Source organism: Aulonocara stuartgranti, assembly GCF_965226115.1.
Source record: "Aulonocara stuartgranti genome assembly, chromosome: 3".
NCBI lineage: Eukaryota > Metazoa > Chordata > Actinopteri > Cichliformes > Cichlidae > Aulonocara > Aulonocara stuartgranti.
In genome coordinates this window covers 49600167-49612070 of record NC_138941.1, presented here as the reverse complement: position 1 = coordinate 49612070, position 11904 = coordinate 49600167, and the positions used below count along the sequence as shown (strand labels likewise).

Genomic DNA, 11904 nt, shown 5'->3' with positions numbered 1-11904 from the left:
AAGTAGGAAATAAAAGAACGTACCAAGTGGGGAGGTAGTGGGGAACAGGTGCATAGCAGCACATACTCCCCCCCCCCAATATTTTGGTTATTTGTCCGTCCTCCTAACCCTGTGGCCTCTGTGGTCTGAAAACAGAATACATGTGAAGAAGTCTGGTTCCCTCTCAGATCAAAGGAATTAACAATGTCGTGATTGGAGGCAATAAGACGCATGGTTCTCCTGCACGAACAGCTTTTGTTGAACTAGAGCAGCAGTGTACGTGGCTATCATCAATTTTCTCAAAACATATACACATACAGTATTCTAGCGACCTCTAGTGGTCGCCCCATGGTAGCCTTACTAGGACAACATAAACAGATTTCACAACAAACAATAGGATTTCTTTTATTCTGTTTCTGGTGTTTCCTCAAGGTCGGTTTACAAGGACTCAGAGGAAAATGGTTTAGAAGGGAATCCAGAGAAGACCACTAAACACAGTAAACAGTGCTTAATGTTGTTGAAGACATAAATAGGGATTAAACTAATAGTTAAAAGGTTAAGAGACAAAAAAAAAGACAATTCATAAGTTATGGAATCACAGTTCAGTTCATGTTTTTAAACAAGGTAAAAAAAAAAATGGCCACCCAAGTAATTTCTGTGTGTGTTTATCCATCCATCCATTCACTTATCCTCCTCAGGGTCAGAATTGAACTCAGAACCTCCTTGCTGTGTGGCAACAGTGCTAACCACCATGCCACCGTGCTATCCTTGCGTGTTTAATATGTCTTTAATTACTGGTTCAGTGGTTTTCTCACTACACTTTGCGGCATTACTTTATGATACAACTAGGTGGTGCAAAGTGCACAGGAGAAACTCTCTTTGAGGCAAACTGTAAACAAGCTGATGATCTGTGCCTCTTTATTTTAATACACAGGTAGGTTATTAGTCCTTAAATTACTTATAGGTAACACAGTAGAAACAATAAGCCTGTTGTGAACATGTCAAAGGAAAGTATAACTTATAATCTCAGTAATATCGAAGTATTGTGAGTAGAATGAAACAATAACGTCAACGTGGTCATGCTAGGCTAATGGACTTGATGCTAGCAGGTAAAGCTTCAAGTGCAGTAGTGATGCTAATGAAGTACAAAAAGTATTCGTGACATTAAAGTTAAACAGGCTCATGAATGTTTTCAGTTGTGTTTTCTATGTTTTGTTGAGGTAAGAGGAGATGCAAATGCTGTAACCAATAATGAATGGTTATTTGTTAGTCGCTTGCTGTGAGTTATAGTATATTGTATTTAGTGATGCAAGTGATATGTGTGTGTGTAACCTGAACAAAGGCGGAGGTGATATGGCCAATGTGGCCCAATGTTCAGATATTGTTATGATGGTCACTGTCTATACTCACTAAGATTATTCATGTACTTCCTGACAGTGTATTGACATCTGTCATTATTAAGAAGTGCAATAAACAGTGGCAGGCAGACAAGCTACAGTGTGTAGTTTTGGATCCTCATCCTAATCCTTAAGCTGCAGATTTCCAGATATTTTCATTTTGTTCTGTAGTTCATTTCTTTTTTTGCAGTTTGAGAGGGTTAGACATCTATAAATATTGTAACATGACAATGCTGTGAAGAAAAGGAGAAGGAAGAAAAAAATACAAAAAACTGGACTTGTTTTAAATACTTTAACTGTTTTGATTTTCTTCCTCCAGCTGTGAAAATATGGGTCAGAAACAAGGTCTGTTTTATTAAATGCGGACAAAAACAGTTTTAAAAAGCCAAAATAGTTTATTCTTAAGGCTCATTTTACACAACCAGAAAATAAAAAGAACTATATAATAAACCTGTAAAAACTCCATAACAAATATTATTGAAAATCACAAAATCACAATCTTAAGGTAGTTCAAAGTGGAATAAAGTTAGCTTTAAAGCTTCCAAGTTTCAAGGGTCTGATAAATGGTAAAGCTGATGTTGATATGTAGGATTAGCAGTAAGAAAACCTTACACAGCCCTCCCTGTAAAATCACAGAAACAACTGTGCAAAAAAGAACAACATGAGAAAAGTGCAACATAACAAAACAAGAAAGTTCTTGTTGTTGTTTTTAGGGAGTTAAACAAACAAGAAATAAGGAAAAAGCTTATTTCAAAAGTCCCGTTAGCTTGATTATTAAAGAATCATAAAATAATACATCTACCTCTAACCTACCATCTGTGTTGGAGGTTTATCTTGACGAGCACTCAGGCAGCGTCATACTGACACACCAAGATAACCATGTGAAGATAATAGTTATTCAGTGCTACTAGTGAGTCAGAAAATGATACCATATATTAACATGAAAGCATTTACTTACTTACTAGTACTTTTTAGACTATGTGTTATGGAATATATTAAAAATGGACTGTATCCAGCCGTCTCTGCTGAATGATTAAACATGACTGAAAAATCAGTTGACAGAAAGTAAAACTCGAACTGCATGACCGACTCTCCTTTGACTGTCAGCTGACATCAGCATTTTACTTTCTTTTTGTCCAATTGTAAAAGTTGCCACATCCTCGTATTTCAGTTCCAGTCTAGATCGAGATGAGCGGCTCTGCTTCTGGAGAGTGCGTATGTCTGCGCTGAGGCCGTGCAGTGCTTCCACGACGAGCATTTGAGACAAAAGGAAGCTCTTTTGAGTGTGAAGGAGAAGTGGAAAACACATCGTCGCTGTTTGTTGAAAGAGCAGAATTGCTGTCTTGACTGCTTCTCTGCGTCTGGGAGCTGGCTGCTGCATATTGTGTTGAACCGGCAGGTTCTGAATCTCCTCCTGTGGTCTTTGATAATCTGTCAGAGTTTGGACGGCTGCTGCTGGTTGAAGTCTCTGGTTTGAGGTTGTTGTTGTTTTGAGGAGACTTTTGTCTTGATGGATTACTGGGATTTAAGATACCTGGTGAGGATGTGGAGTCATTTGATGACTCGCTGGGGGGTGTGTCCGGACTGGGTGTGCTTTCATTCATCTCATTCGGTAGCTGGTGGATGCTCTCTCCATTAACACTCGGTTTCTGTCCTCCAACTGTAGAAATACACACACAAAAGAAAAAAAAAAACACACAGTTAGCATTTTGTTTTCCTGACATTTCCCTGTTTCTATTACAAAGCGGGAAAAAAAAGGCCTGCATTTGTATAGCGCTTTTCTAATCCTTAAGGACCCCAAAGCGCTTTACACTACATTCAGTCATTCACCCATTCACACACTGGTGATGGCAAGCTACATTGTAGCCACAGCTGCCCTGGGGCGCACTGACAGAGGCGAGGCTGCCGGACACTGGCACCACCGGGCCCTCTGACCACCACCAGTAGGCAAACACGGGGTTAGTATCTTGCCCAAGGATATTTGGGATGCAGCCAGGAGGCAGCCTGGGATCAAACCACTGACCTTCTGATTAGTGGCTGACCTGCTCTGCCACCTGAGCTACAGCCACCCCACACAAAAGAAAACATAGTATACCTGATATACATGAATGCACTAACCTTAAGCATTAGGTAAGGCAGTTGCTAATATCCTTCAGTGGCTAATCTCATTTATAGCATGTTATTTAAGCTTATTTACTCTATCTGCAGTTGCTGCTTCTTCTGCAAGCTATCTTGCAGCTTGCAGACCACCTACATGTGAGTTCCTGCATTTTGTGTTATGTCTCTGCTCTGTCTTTCCCCGCCTGTTCACATAAATGCATAAAAGGATGAGGACATCAGAGTAGCCATGCAAACAAATAAATAAATGCCCCCAAATGAAAATAACTTTCCTTTAATTAAAGCAGTTGCAGTTGAACTACCACTGCTGTATTCCTCTGTTGTCCACATTAAAACCTGCACATTACTGCATCTTTTTACCATAATTTCTAGAGATGGCACGATACCACTTTTTTATGTCCGATACCGATACCGATATCATAAATTTGGATATCTGCCGATACCGATATGAATCCGATATAGTGTTTTTTAATCAACAAAACTGTTTTTTTTAAATATCTTGCTGCATTTTGCAAGTCTGCAAGTTCATACTCAAGTTTAAAACAACAACTACACTAAAGCTATTCTGTTATACCTGTATACAAAAAAAATATTTCATAGTTCAGCAATACTGATCAATCTAATAAACTTAGACCTACACCATTCTCCCTATTCTGGTATTTTAAAGAGTACTTAGCGTAAATATTAAGCAACCTAACTAATAGGGTTCCAACTCCCAGCAACAACAAAAATAAATAAATAAAAAATAGGGAACCACCCCTCACGCTCCACCTCATGATGCTTAATCGACGACGTAATCAACCTTAATTTGATGCAGTGTGAAAAAAAATGCACAGAAATCAATTATTTTTCAAGAAATATTAAATAGATTCAACATCTTTCTTCAACAAAATTGCAGACTGCACAGATGGTACCTTCCCAAAGTAAAAAGTACTATAGCTTACTAGGGTATATATATTAGACTTAATAGTCACTATATACAGTAATTGACTTCTATTCATTTTACATCAAATTAAAACTTTGGGTGTCAGATAATTATTTAATAACAGCCAGACATTTTAAATGAGAATAAGAAAGAAAAGTATGTCTTTGTGCCCCCTTTTCCAGTTAATGCCCTATCGGCCCCCCTGGCTAAACTTTGCTAGATCCACCCCTGCACAGTTACCAGCCGTCAGCTACGTAGAAAAAGATCCTGGTGTAGAAAGTAATATTAAATAAATTCTAACAACAGCTTATCAAGCTTAAACGTGCTGCTGTTGTTCAGCCGCTGGTTTCCTCTTTCTGGTGCAAAGTGGGCCAAAAACAAGCAAGAGAGACTCACGACAGAAAAGCCGATCAGCTGATCATTTAAGCAGTTTCACGATTGAAGCAGCAGCCGGAGAGCGAGAGGCAGTCGCTCGTTAAGCTTAACGTGGGAATGCTTTACAAACATTCAGAGATGGACTTACACACTTGCTTTACTTCTCTCGGGGATAACTTTGTCGGAGATGAAATGCCGGGTTGCTAGCGAAGCTCCACATGCTATCCAGACCACCGACAGGTCCCGCATGCCACAGCCGCTCTATCACGTGATGCATACTGCTCCGACTTGCTAACTTCTGAGGTGAGTTACAGCGTGTTGCAACTTTTGTGAGGTGCTTTCGTGATATTTAATGGATCGGATTACATTTTTTTATTTTTCTCCGATATCCGATCCAGTAATTTAGGTCAGTATCGGACCGATACCGATACGTAATATCGGATCGGTCCATCTCTAATAATTTCAGTGTTAATTCTCTGAATTTCATAGCAAATCCAGGTTCTACTTCACTTGAGTGACCCCATATTTTGGGATTTGCTCTGATTAACAAGGTTATTTTAATGAACGAAAGCTGCTTTTAGCTGTTTCTTTAGTAGTGAGGGCCAGTGATGGGAAATAACGGCGTTACTAATGGCGTTACTTTTTTCAGTAACGAGTAATCTAACTAATTACTATTCCTATCGTTACAACGCCGTTACCGTTACTAACAAGAAAATGCAGTCCGTTACTATTTTTCAACAAACAGACGGTTGAAGCTGTGTTCAGCTTACCGCATCTTATATCAGTTGCACGGAAGTAACAGACTACGTAAGTAATCTGGGCGGTACAGCTTTAAGCAGCTGCACGCTCCCGCGGACGGTAATCACGATCACTGTCTAGCACAACACCTGGAGCTCGGGGCAAAACAATCGCATGAGTGCTGCTGTTTGACTGAGGAAGAATAAAGTAGTCGTGGTTAGCCAATCACATGACCACTTAAAGACAAAGCAACAAGGTGATAGATACCAGTTTTTAAATTGTGTTGATAGGCCAAACAAGGCAAAGTAAATAGTTTTTAAAGGTGAAATGTGGGGAAAATCAAAAGCAGTTAAAAATGGCCAATTATACCCTGGACCCCAGAGGGTTAAACGTTTTTTAGTAGTAATGCAATAGTTACTTTTCAAGTAATTAATTACTTTTAGAATATTGTAACTCAGTTAACTCAATTACCTTTTTGAAGAAGTAACTAGTAACTATAACAATGGTAAGGGCACAGTTCCATTTTCTTTTGTGTGTGTAAAATTTGGAAAACTCCAACTGTAAGATATAAGCATTTTAGTTACAATAGCATTCATCTTTATTTGAACCCAACAAAAATGTTTTGGGGGCAATTATGAGACAATTTGCTATTGTGTCAGCAATTTGACATTAAAATTACTTACTTACAAATAACTATTTCAATATTTTAGACAGTATCAAGGTTTTTATTTATAACGGTATGAAAATGCTGTTTCTCCTTGACTCATTTGATGTTTAACTTATACATTTCTGGACTCTTCAAGCAAAACAAAAGCTCTGATGCTCACAGTGGGCTTTGAAAACTGCTTTTCGAAGCTGCTGATAGCCAGCATTTTTTCCTTGTGTCCTCTCACCAGCAACTTGTGGGTTCTTGTTTTATTGCTGTGTCTGAATGCCAGAAGGTGGGTCCTGTTTACATGATTTTGTGTAAGTCAATGCTTTTGTGTGTATTTGTTCCCTCGTGACTATGCTAATGCTATCTTACGCTAATACGCTATGTAAGCTACTAAGCTAGTTAATGCTAATTATAAACCTCGTGTAATTGTTAAAGTTGTTATACATGTGAGTGTTGAATACAGTTTCCATCTGGAATCTCTGTGCTAGAATTATGTTTGGACGTGTTGAATGTTTGACGCACACAGTACTGATAGTTGCTTCATGTGCCATTACTACAGACCACAGCTGAATATATCTGCTAAACTTGGAAGCGCCGTGTTCTCCCACCATACCTTGCCACGCTAAAGCAGCTAAACTTCTGGAGACAACATTCTGTCCATTTTATAAATTGTCTAATTAATTAGCAAATAATTAGAAGTAGTTAAAAACAAAGGCACAAAATGACTTACCGGAGGAGCAACAGCACTTGACAATAAAGTATACGAGTGCACAGGTGATTGTGACTAAAAGGATCGTCACTGCAATGCTGATTACGATGTTTAGAGTGCAGGATCTCAGATATTCATCTGAAATGATTAAAAAAAGAGATTCAATGAGAAAATCAAGATCATTTTACACAAAGAGACACTGGCATAATTTATTTTTTGAAGGTGCTTTTTGATGCACTTTTATTCTGCAAAATGTAACATTTAGAATCATTACAAAAGAATAATGAAATATATGTTTTATGCAGTCCAGCTGATTCAGGTGTTAAGCTTACCCGGTATGTAAAACTCTGAGTCCCTAATCTGGTTTATCTCAGGCTGCTGGACTCTGCAGATGACCCTGTGATTAAAAAGACACACCTTTAGGTTTCATTCACAGTTTTGTCCTGGAAAAAGAAAACTGATGTGCACTTTTGTCATAGCTTAGGCATGACTGCACTGATACAATGACTTGATATCACATTCCCATTTGGATGAAGTAAATGACACAGATAAAATGAGATCTGAGGTCTTGAACTTTAGGCATTAAAATGATATTAAACCTGTTGGTAGCAGTATGCAAAGTCACTCTTCTTGTAACTGTCAGACACCCTGGGGAGTTTCCATCTCTCTTTGGGTCTTCAGCACTGATCTCATTTCCCTGATTGTCAAGAAATGTAATCTTAGGCTCAGGGAACCAGCACTTAGCCTCACACTGCAGAGTCAGTCCTCCTCCAACACCAGGAACAACTGAGAGTTTCGGCTCAGAAACGGCACCTGTAAAAACAAGAATTATTCAGGGTGTGGCCTTTGAACCTTCAAGCAAACATTATTACAAAAATTTTCACTGTGGAAAATACTTTAATGTCAAATATTATCTGAGGTTTGTGGATCATAGAAATCATTAAAGAATCTGCATGTTCTCCTAAGAACATTTGGCAAAGACGATTGGGAAAAATCTGCAGATAATTGGTTACCTTTGCTTAGAATAAAGAATAGAAAGGAGAAAACCTCAGACTATTTCATTAAATAATAAATCATTTAATCTGACATTCACAGTAAAATCTGTGCACCCCTCACGCCCTCCTTGGAGTCTTTAGGGAAACCTAAACCAAAATGTGAGGCTTGTGCTGACCTCCAAAGTGGAGGAAAGGATAAATACAGCACTGCACTTTGAGTTAACGTACCTACAAACAGCTCCAGCCTTGTGATGACTTTCTTTTTTCCTGTTTCTCGAATTGCACACTGGTAGTTTCCACTGTCATTTAGCTGCACATTGGATATCACCATTGACAGGTTTCCATCGTGAAGTTTGTGCATGATGAGGTTTGTTCGGTACTGAAAGACTGGATTCTTCATCTCAAAGGTCTCAAATCCATCCCGGTACAGGAAGGCAGTGTTTGGAAACAGACCCTCTTTAGTCCACTCCACTGTTGGCACCTCACTGTTGATGGTGGTGATGCAGGGCAGGAGGATAGTTTCACCGACAAAGGCAACGATCTTTGGTCCAGTATCCACTAACATTATTCCTGTGAATAAGAAAAAAAAACAGAATATGTGTGGCAACTAATTGCTGTGTTTTTCCTACAGTCAAAGAACTGGATCTACTAATATAGTTTACATGTGCAGCAACAGTATTTCTCAATGCTATAGAACTCAAAACACCCAAGTTAACAACATTAAAACAAGTTAAAACATTTGTGTACAGCTTGGTAGACAAACCAGCTTTAGCCTCTGTAGATAGTACATCTCTACATGACAACAGCAGGAGTGATTTGTTTTTTAATGTATTTATTATTATCACTCATTGAAATTTTGTTGAGGTTTAACTTTTGCAGTTGAGCCTACTTTGATGGGTGTGCCAACACTGGCAGCTATTTCCAATAGGCTAGGACTCAGTTGAAGTAATTGTATAAAGAAGACCTTTTGGCTTCTTGTAGGGCATTTATCCCTCAAATACCTATTGTGTAATACAGTTTATTGATGCACTTTGCTAAACAATAAACTATTTAGCATTTATTTAGCAATCAAATTTGGTTACAATTTGGTCAAATCTGGCTCCAAAAATACAACATTGTTTACAGGCGTAAACATTAAAGCTTTGAAAGCCCAAAAGCAAACAGTGGGATGATTTTTCTCCCAGAACAATGGATGCCATTATTATATCAAAACATGAAACTGCTTGGTACCTGTACACTTCTCCTCCATTCCTCAGGCAAACTGTCTAAAATAATCTGGTCTTCTGTACCTGCACAGGTATATCAGCTCGACTAACCACCTTTCATTCTTCATATTCTCTCCCCCCCCCCCCCTTCTTTTAACTAAAATGTTGGACTCTTACAGTGAAAACATAATAGGCCTATATAGATAGGACGAAGTGTGTGTGTGCACACCATTTTCCTGTGCACACACACTTGTTAGAAAGTAATGTGTGGCATCTTTAAGTGGGCAGAAGAGATGCACCGTGTTGTAAAATGCATCAGTTGCTGTTTTTGTGTTATTTTGACCTGCGGAGGTTAAAGGTGTTGAAGAAAGTCAGAAAAAAGTCTTGGCATGTGTTCAGTACAGACAGATTTAAAAGTCATGCTTGTAAAGTTAAAATGTCATCTACTTCCACTTTTTTTGTCATAGCTTATGCAATAAAGGAAATCCTGTGTAGTCATGTGAGACTGAGATCTTAAACTTGGTGCAGAGCATGACTCTAATGCATGCAAACACAAACGCTTGCAATCTCTTGCAACTTGTTCAACAGAACCCAATGACAGTTAACACATCTATACAATAAAACAACCACAGCTGCAATCTATTTTTAATGCTCACAAAAAGGGATACAAAAGAATGATCACCTCACAGCTTGTGCTTTTAAAACCACCTTCCTGTAAATCTTTAGTGCAATTTGTACAGTAAATATACCAAAACTCTTGGTAAACATACAAAAAGAAGCATGAAACATGTGCTTAGTTACTGTGCATTGCATGAAGTCACAGTAAGTTATTTCTGAAGCCGTAGTTGTTTCCTGTAACACCTAAATTTGACAGCTGATATCAATCACTGTCTTACAAGATGATGTCTAAAGAAATGTTGCACAAAAAAGTAAAGCAACATCCTTTTTGGTACCTTTATAAGATAATTTGATTGTTGGTTTGTGTTCTTATAATAAATGAACTAATGTAGAAGTACTTCCTTTCAGTTTTTATGGCTCCGTGCAAGACAAATGTAATAAATAAACAGCCAGCACAGTGCATCACATGGTTCAGTCACATGGACGTACAATATGTGAATCAACCACAGACAGCATATTAAAGATAATATGGCCTTCCTGGCCTGAAAAGTGACGGTGTTATGGGACTGCCATTCTTCTTATGGAGGGCAAAAAGAAGTTCGGTTGCATAGGTATGTGGGAAAACAATGCATGGTGCCCCATGTCCTCAGATTTACAACCTTTTTTTTCTCCTTTTTTGTTTCTTAAAAATGAAAGTCAAGCATTAACTGTAAGAACCTGCTAGGCATATCACCTTTTACACAAATATTACCAGAAACCATGAAACAGTGTGGATGTGTTTTCAGTTCTGCCTGATTGAAACCACCTCAAACACACAGTCAATAGAAGTTGAAACAAGTAGTGAGAGCAGTAATGACTACAGTCATATCTAAGAGGTGCAGCAGCAGAACAGCTGAGATAATCCATCCACAATATAAGTTTAGTCATTGATATACTGCTGCATGAGCTGGGCTGTAGTCACATCGTAAGGATGTAAAAACTGAGCTTTAAAATGAACAGTGGTAATAAAAACATAGGGTGACAGTGATCACTGACTTTTTCAGATTAAATAAAACAAGATACAAAGAATTAACCATTAACCGTGTAGTCCACTGTATATGGGCATATAAATGGACAACGGGCAGAGGCAGCTACTACGCTGATATTCTCTCCATTTCAGCTGATTTTCTAACAAATACATTCTCGTGTGATCTGCACAGTAATTCTTGGGAAAGTCACGCGACACAAAACACTCCCACGGGACTGTAGAAATCCTACCTCTACAAGAAGATAGGACCACAGCGAGAAGGAACGCAAGGACATGCGTGGCCCAAGCACAGAAAAACGACCTGCCGGATCCACGGGTGTGAAATAAGGACTGAAAAAGGACCCAAACTCTGTTAACCTGCTCCATGCTTCCTCTCTAGAGGGCAGCCTGAGGCATAATGATGTGCAACAGTTCCAACTGTATTTCATTCACAAAACGGGAAGTGGGTGGGTTCATGACGGTGTGAATGTCATCATGCACTCTTGTTTGGTTTTTTAATGTATTTGTAGTTTAGGAGATCATAGTCATTGTGCTCTCTTAAACTACACCCAGATAAGATTCAAATGCAGTACAAGATAAATCTGGCTAAATGAAAACAAACTCAAAAAAGACAATAAGGTCTGCTGCTTCAAGTCAAACAGTGAGTGAGTGAACTGAAAGTGCTTCCTTTCATCATGCCAAACAATACAAACAGCTACAAAAGTAGTTTTGTAATGCTGAATGTGCTGAAACTGACAACTTGTTATCATAGATTGTAATTTTCTAATTCACATCACATTTCATATGAAACCCTTTGGGAAATCGTCCAGTGTCTCAAAAAAAAAAAAAAAAAAAAAGCTAAAAGGAATATCTTAAAGACACAAACCCCCAAATTTAAGACACAAAAAGGTCGCCCAGCAGATGATGTAGACAGGATTAACACATTCACACAAATCTTTGCTCTTTGTTGCTCTTTGTCATGCTGAATAGTGGTACTGACACGTACTAGTCCTCGGCTTCCTTCCTTCCCCTTAGCATAAAGTCTGCAAACAAATATAACTCAAAGCAACAACAAAAGGATGTACAACACAGCCACAAACCACATCCACATTGTAAGTAGTCATCTAATGTCTTTGATATTAGACAAAGACATTAGATGACTTTGAGGTCTGGTCTCTTATATA

The 11904-nt window shown here is 38.5% G+C and overlaps 1 protein-coding gene across 1 annotated transcript; it reads right to left on the bottom strand.

Moving 5' to 3' along the window:
- Positions 1–1794: 1794 nt before the first annotated feature.
- Positions 1795–11119, bottom strand: LOC309703273 (butyrophilin subfamily 2 member A1-like). Its single transcript, XM_082528024.1, has 6 exons — positions 10972–11119; positions 8120–8461; positions 7496–7709; positions 7229–7293; positions 6918–7034; positions 1795–3036 (listed from the first exon to the last, which is right to left on the bottom strand). The coding sequence occupies exons 1-6, from the start codon at positions 11105–11107 to the stop codon at positions 2555–2557; spliced, it is 1356 nt and encodes a 451-aa protein (XP_082384150.1). The 5' UTR covers positions 11108–11119; the 3' UTR covers positions 1795–2554.
- Between the last annotated feature and the right edge of the window lie 785 nt (positions 11120–11904).

What these genes read in the sequence shown, in the direction of transcription:
- LOC309703273 (XM_082528024.1), bottom strand. Translation starts at nt 11,107, where the DNA reads ATGGAGCAGGTTAACAGAGTTTGGGTCCTTTTTCAGTCCTTATTTCAC. An exon ending in TTGCATACTGCTACCAACAG is followed by an intron (nt 7,294 to 7,495) that starts GTTTAATATCAT and finishes TTTTAATCACAG; the next exon opens with GGTCATCTGCAGAGTCCAGC. An exon ending in CTCAGAGTTTTACATACCGG is followed by an intron (nt 7,035 to 7,228) that starts GTAAGCTTAACA and finishes TAATCATTTCAG; the next exon opens with ATGAATATCTGAGATCCTGC.